Source organism: Oryzias melastigma, linkage group LG14 (assembly GCF_002922805.2).
Source record: "Oryzias melastigma strain HK-1 linkage group LG14, ASM292280v2, whole genome shotgun sequence".
NCBI classification, from domain to species: Eukaryota; Metazoa; Chordata; class Actinopteri; order Beloniformes; family Adrianichthyidae; genus Oryzias; species Oryzias melastigma.
In genome coordinates this window covers 296,539-303,838 of record NC_050525.1, presented here as the reverse complement: position 1 = coordinate 303,838, position 7,300 = coordinate 296,539, and the positions used below count along the sequence as shown (strand labels likewise).

General features: G+C 39.6%; 1 protein-coding gene across 2 annotated transcripts in view; it reads left to right on the top strand.

Moving 5' to 3' along the window:
- Positions 1-1,594: 1,594 nt before the first annotated feature.
- The window catches only part of or101-1 (odorant receptor, family B, subfamily 101, member 1), an 8,079-nt gene continuing 2,373 nt past the window's right edge, over positions 1,595-7,300 (top strand). The window contains exons 1-2 of one of the 2 annotated variants that reach the window (XM_024266470.1): positions 1,595-1,920; positions 5,875-6,011. In XM_024266470.1, the coding sequence (XP_024122238.1) occupies positions 1,899-1,920; positions 5,875-6,011 (159 nt within the window). In that variant the 5' untranslated portion in view covers positions 1,595-1,898. Of the gene's footprint in view, positions 1,921-5,874; positions 6,048-7,300 lie in introns of both variants that reach the window. The other variant, XM_024266469.1, reaches the window with a different exon arrangement.

Here is a 7,300-nt window from a genome sequence, read left to right as displayed (position 1 = left end):
AACAAGGTTCTAGAAACATTCCTCAGAGAGTTTGGTCCATATTGACATGACAGCATCTAACAGTTGCTGCAGATTTGTTAACTGAACATCCATGATGCCGATCTCCCGTTCCTCCACATCCCAAAGGTCCTATTGGGTTCTGGTGACTGTGGAGGTCATTAGAGTGAACCCATTTGTTCTAGAAACCAGTCTGAGAAGATTCCAGCTCTATGACATGGCGTCTTATCCTGCTGGAAGTAGCATCAGAAGATGGTTCACTGTGGTCATAAAGGGATGGACATGGTCAGAACAATACTCAGGTAGACTGTGATTTTGGAACCATGATCAACTGGTACTAAGAGGCCTAAAGTGTGCTAAGAAAATATCCCCCACGACACCACCACCACCAGTCTGAACCATTGATACAAGAGAGGATAGATCCATGTATTCATGTTGTTGATGGCAAATTCTGACCCAACATCTGAGTGTAGCAGAAATAGAGACTCATCAGACCAGACAACGTTTTTCCATCTTCTATTGTCCAGTTTTGGTGAGTCTGCGTGAATTGCAGTCTCAGTCTCCTGTTATTAGCTGACAGCAGTGATACTCGGTGTGTTCTTCTGCTGCTGTAGTTCATCTGCATCAAGGTTGAACATGTTGTTAATTCAGAGATGTTCTTCTGCTGGCTCATAGTCTTTTTTGACGTGGTGGCTGCTCCTATTAAGTCATGGGTCTGGTGCACTCCGCGTCCTGGCACCCTAACCCGGTTTTGTGTCTGGTACAGGTTTAGGTTTGGGTTTAGGTCTGGTACCGCATCTAGTTCCGCATCCCAAGGGTTGCCTACCCTTGATTTTCCAAACAGCCGGTGCGACGGGGAATGATGAGTTGGGGACACTCAGGGGTTTGGCGGTTGACGTGGAGGGATCCTGAACCAGGCTTAAGTGTGTGTCGACTTGGGAATGAGAATGTGTTGTCCGAAAGCAAGTCCAATATACATGCGCGTGTTATGGGGCATGTTTTATTTTTTTGTTCAGGAACATTCAATTCGTTCACAGTCATCTGATCATTAATGTGTATGATACATGGAGGTGCAATGGGACAAGAACAAAAAATCTACTCTCATCCCTGATGGGAAACAGCTGTCTGCCTGTTCTGTGACAGATTTATTTTCGTCTCACAGAATTTGTCCCACTTTGCAAAAGGTTTGGACCCTTCTTCATTGGAGTACTGGTGAACGTTTAGCCTATTTTGCATAATTTCCATCCCTTTGCTTCAGAACATCGCTGCTGCTGAACAGACACGTTAAAGATATCATGGACCAACTGTGAGGATCCTCACAGCGTAATAACATGTTTCACCTTCTACCTCAATTCACCTTGAGGTGGAGGGTCCTGTGACCTGCCAGCCCCTGTCCTAGTTCTGCAGCGTTCATACGAGCTGGAGGCAGCACCTATGCAAGTGTCAGGCTTTATCTTTGAAACTCTGCAATCTTAGAATGAGTTATTCCACCTTTGTTGTTTACTTTGATGCTTGACCACCACACACACACACACACACACACACGTGCACTTCTGAACTTTAATGAGGAGCTTCAACAGTTGCTGGTTTCCATGGGAACGCCTCATTATCTGTCTGTTTTCGTTCTTGAAGGCCACAAAGGAAGCTAAAAGGAGTCCCTTCAGTGTTTTTTGCCCTTCGTGACCTTAATTTGGATTTTTCAGTGTCTAAGTGGGTCTGATGAGAGTTTGTGGGTGTCTCATTAGAAGCAGAATTAGCAGATTTAGTGAGAGAACGTCAGGTTATAAAAAACGCCAGGAGGAGTTCTTCCTTTGCAGAGCAGTTTTTTTTTCTTTTTGGGTGTCTCTTTATGCTCGAGGTTTGGTTTTAGAGAAAGACCAAATAATCCGTGAGCTGAAGAAATGGAGCTGCTGATGCTTGAAGGTCTGTGAGTCTCTTTATTTCTCTCTCTGCTGGTCTGAATTTTACTACATTGAAAATGACTGAAATGACAAACAAATCGAGAACTCGTGGAAAACATATTCAACCCTTTAACACCGGAGCTCCAGTGTTTATGTGCTTTGATTTACTGTAACTTTTCAACCGTTAACATGACGGTTCCAGTAGATTCTGAATCTACTTTAATTATCATGTTAATGGTTGAAACGTTACAGTGTGTTAAACGGTTGAGGAATTCATCTCCTATGGTTCATTTAGCTCTATAAAACCACATAATTGTCATATTTTTATCATCATTCTATACAAATGCTCTTTTATCAACTTTCATTCCCAAGCATTTAACTCCAGTTTGTTAAAAACTAAAAAAAATAGCAGTATTAAAGAAAGAGTTAATTCAGTTCTTTTTGCATTTAAAAGAAAAATGTAGTTTTTGCCAGACTAAGCAAAGCATGTTTTTAGAAGTTTGTTTTCTACATTCGGATTTTTAAATTCATAAATATGGAGACGTTTTCTGCCTAAATAAAAGTTAAGACTTTTAAGAAGTTGAAAAGAGGTTTCAAAATCAACAAAATTCATGTTTTCAACAATATTAAAAGACACAAATCTGTTTCCCTCATGCAGAGTCTGAACTGGTGAATCCATGTGAATTCAATCAGTCACATGTTTCTGGATCATAGTGAACTCATGATCTGCATCGGTTTCACATTTTACAGACGAGCTCCTTTTTAAAAAAATCATGTTACAGAAAACACGTCAAATGTTTCATTTAATCATTTAATTTAAGTTTTACTGGACATTGATTCTTCAGTTTTCTTTTTCAGACAGATTTGCTTTCAGGGATGCATCCTGCTGGCCTCAGTTCTGTTTGAATTTTGGGTTTATTGTTCTGAAGTCTTGTCCTACTTCCAGCCCTCCAGTAAACCTGCACCTTTTTTCTACTTCTCTTTCATTCTATTTTTTTTTCTGGTGTAAATAATTCACAATCCCGTAAATTGTTATTTCAACTTGTACAAAAATTATTATTCTTCTCTTAAACTAAACTGTGACTCTGAGAGCTTTGGACACTCTGGAGGCTGTGAGTCTCACAAATAAGCAGACTTTGAGAATTCAGTGATCAGGGAGGATCTCAACAACGGCGGCTGGGTGGCTCAGTGGGCTAGGTGAAGGGCTAGCATAAAGGCATTCAGACTTTGACTGCTCAGTCATTTCCGGTTGGAGCCGTGGGCTGTCGTTTATATGGAAATAGCAGAGTATTTAGACTTTAAAAGATGTCTTTTGGAGCAAACAAGAGTCACGTTAAAGGATGTTAGGCTCATTGTTTTTCTAGGAAAATATCCTTAAATAAAAATGCGAGGTTACCGTTAGCGCACGCCGCTATCGCTCCATGAAGAAGGCAGAAGCTCCTCATCATCAGCTGAGAGTACAAGCAGTAATCCGAAAGTCACTTTGAAGTTCGTTTACACATAAAAGGTTCTGTTGAACAGGTTTTAAATGTTCTAACAGAGCTACGTTTCATCCCAAGAAGTCACATGATCATACAGTACATGATAGCGTTTTGTGAGTGTGGGGTGTTTGGTGTTTCATGAAGGCAAACTGCCTTTTTGGATGTCATTGTGTTTACACATAATCATAAACGATCATACAATGTGAGGAATAATAAAAATAAACCAACACCAGGGAAAGTACACAGAGATTTCCCAAGTCCACTTAAAGGGTACCCAAGCCATAAATAAACTATTTTTGTTTGTTGATCTCTATAAATGGGGCTTTAAAAGTCCTGTCTGTTGTTCATTGACACATTTTTGGCAAACTAAAATAAACTTGTTTAATTCTAGAAAATACAGTAAAAAAAAACCTCTGTGTGTTACCCCCTACAGGTTGAATCGATGCATTACAGTTGAATTTTGTGATTGGTCAAACCATGTTTGTTTCAGAAGTCTGACATCATGATCTACAGCTCAGTTAATGAGTGTCGCTGCATTTTCGGTATGTGGAAGCAAATCGGTTGCACCGCTTACCCTGCATGCACAAACCACACGTCACTTCCGCTCTTCACCCACTATACCACAGAGTCATTTCCAAACAGTAAAACTCCTTGATCACAAGAATTTATGTTTTTCTCAACAACCGAGAGCTTCTCCTGACTAGATTACAGTTCAAAAAAAAGTTACCGTTAGTAATGTATTTGGATTACTGGATAAAATAAAGTGTCTTGAAGTGGCGCTGTATCCTCTTAGCTTAGGGAGTAAACTGCCGTCATGTAAAACAGCAGAAGAAGAAAACATTTGTAGTCCGTTTGTAGTCACTGCAAGATTGTAAGGTCCTGATCCTTAACGTGTCTTTTTCCTTTGGTTTTTACAACAATAAGTGAATGTTTTCACTATGATAAACATTTTAAGTGCTATATTAACATCCTTCGAGGTTATTATTGTTGTTACCGTCCGAAGACCAGAAAATGCTTTAGCGGAAGTGACGTTTGGTTCCCCATGCGAGAGAGCGGTGCAACCGATTTGCTTTCGCATACAGAAAATGCAGCGACAATGAGAACAGTCCTGTTCCCCAGCCCCACCCGTCTGACTACATTTTCACATTTCGGCTGTGGGTGGAGTCAGACTCCAACTTCCCTGTTTGGTTACGCTTTAAGAAAAGTATCAAGATGTGAACCAACCTCTGCAAGGGAAGGCAGCAGCGATAGCCACTGCACCACCACACAGAATGACCGTCTTTGTAAAGTAGATCTCTTGACAAGCATCTCGAGTGTTTAAGGTCTAAAGACTTGTTAAGCGTTTAAAGCTGCAACTCCAAGAAAAAACAACTTTTTGATCTTTTAAGTGTATTATACTGTTAAATCCTCTATAAACAACCACAAATCGGATCCGATCATGCATTTAATCCTCTAAAAACCTGGGCTATCAACAGCAGTCTCTCCCATATCCACCTAAACAGATCTGACGTAACACCGTAAGACAGCCCCTCTCAGGAAGAGAGTGATCTGGCCAGTGTAGTAATGGCCGGGCCAACTAAAGATAGGTATATGGTATGTGCATCCATCTTTAAAAAACAATGAATGTTTATTTTTCGTGGGAGAAATGAAGAAAGAAAGACTCTAGGATGACGTCATGAAATGGGTGGCACCCACATGCAGCGGCAGGCGGAGCTTCAGGAATCGGGTCGTTTTACTCTCGGATAGGAAAACTAAGACTACCAAGATCCAACCCTAAAGTAAAATAACAAATCCCAGCAGTGTAAGACTGCTGAGGACAAAGAGAGGAAAAAGAACAAAAAAATAAATAAAATAAAAATAAAATAAAATAGCATTTTTTTAAAAGTAAGGATTGCTTAATTAGCATTTATTTAATTAGATTAATACATTTATAAATTGATGTCTGAGATGCACATAAATGATAAACTATGTAGGTTTTTCATCCTGTTGACCTGAAGACGTCTTGTTTGATCAACTCTACCTCCAGAATGAACAGATTTTATATGCAAATAAAAACTTTGATTTGAAAAGTTTGATTTTTTTATGAGATTAAAGCACATTATACTGTGCTGTTCAACATTGGTTACTAGCTGTCCAGAACTGCACTGAGATGATCCTGTTTGGCACAGAGCATCTTTTATTTTGAAAATAAGTTATTTGAGCTTCTGTCAAATGTAAAATCAAAAGAAAAAAAAATCACATTTTGAGAGAGGCTAGTTTTTTCTTGTGCTTGTGCTAAAAAATGTAAATTATTCATATTTATTATTTAAAAAAGAAGGTCATGAATACAAATCGAAATTCCTTGAAGGTTAAAGTAAGACTATGCAGCTCCTTCTGGGTTTGGATGAGTAGAAAACAAACCCAAATGGCTCTTTTACTGGTAAAGGTTGCTGACCTCTGCCCTTTGCCCTGTCCTCCACAAAGTTCACATTTGAACCTTCTCTTCTTCTTGTCAGGAGCCTCCATTTCTTTCAGTCAGAGGTCAAACCAGACGTGGGAGCCTGACCGTCCAGTGTTCTTCATCATCCAGGGACTCTCCAGCCTTGGCGAGATGAAGATGGTCCTGTTTGTCATCTTTCTGCTGGGATACCTGGTGATCCTGGGGGGGAACAGCATGATCCTCTTTGTGGTACAAGACAAATGTTAACTCGTGTTCAGTCTAAGACGTGGGTCTTGATTGTGTCTAGAGCTGCCACGATTAGTCAACTAATCGACGACTAATTTAAAAGTTGATTAGCCGCTACTTTATATTATATGGAGTCAGACTGTAGTAAAGTTGAACAAAGCTGTGAGCATGCATCACCAAAAGATGTACTTTTTATATTTAAGTTATATATTTTATAATAATTTTCAAAACATTTTGAGTTTAGCTAATATTTTTGGCTAATTTGTTATCTACTGGGGGTTTGAGGCTAATTTAGAGTTTAGCTTCTATTTTAGCAACATGCTAACTTTTCGATCAATTTAGCTTACTGAGGAATTTTAGGCTATTTTGATGTTCAGCTAGCACTTCAGCGGTGTGCTAGCTTTTTGGCTAATTTGTTATCTACTGGGGTTTTTATGCTGATATGGAGTTTAGCTAATATTTTAGGGACATGAAAAATTAGTCAATTGCGTCACCATTTTTCAGCAAATAGCTTCAGCATCTTCAGCAACTACTTTCAGCAAAAAGCATTCACACTAGCATTTTCGCAGGTAATGCAACTTCTCTAGTTTAAATTTGTTGAAACCCAGAAACTAATGACAGACTGAAGCTGCACGACTTGTTAAAAGTTTAATAACCCATCATCTTCATTGTCATTATTTTAGTTACCTTAAAGCTAATGATGGTTAAGATGTGTGCTTTAGATCCAGTTTGTCCATGACCAGTCGACCAAATGGAAAAAATAATCAGTAATTAGTTGATTATTAAAATAATGATTTGTGGCAGTCTTATAGGGTTAGTAATGGGGTTGTGGGTCATTTTCGGTGTTTACTGTATTTCGCCTTATATTTACCATTTACAAATGTTTTGGCGTGTTTTGAGCAAGAAATATTGAAACAAAACGGCATTTTTGAGGCCAAATTTGGCAAACCTGTCTCTTCCAGGTGAAAAGCTCCGTTTTGGTCACGTGGTGCGTGTGACGTCAGAGGGGTCAATATAGCAAGATGGCTTCTCCTTTGCGTGTCGGAGCTAGCGATAGCGGCGATATTTCAAGGTCCACAATTCTGTCTTCAGACTCAGATTGTGGAAACATTTGTTCTGAAAGTGACGCTGATTCAGAGACGCGGGTGTTTGTGGTTTGAGGACTGTTAAGCCCTATCAATTTGAGCCGGCAGAGCGGAAAGTAGGAGCTCACAATCTGGCAATGACACTGACAGTGACGCTGAGAATGCCGATGA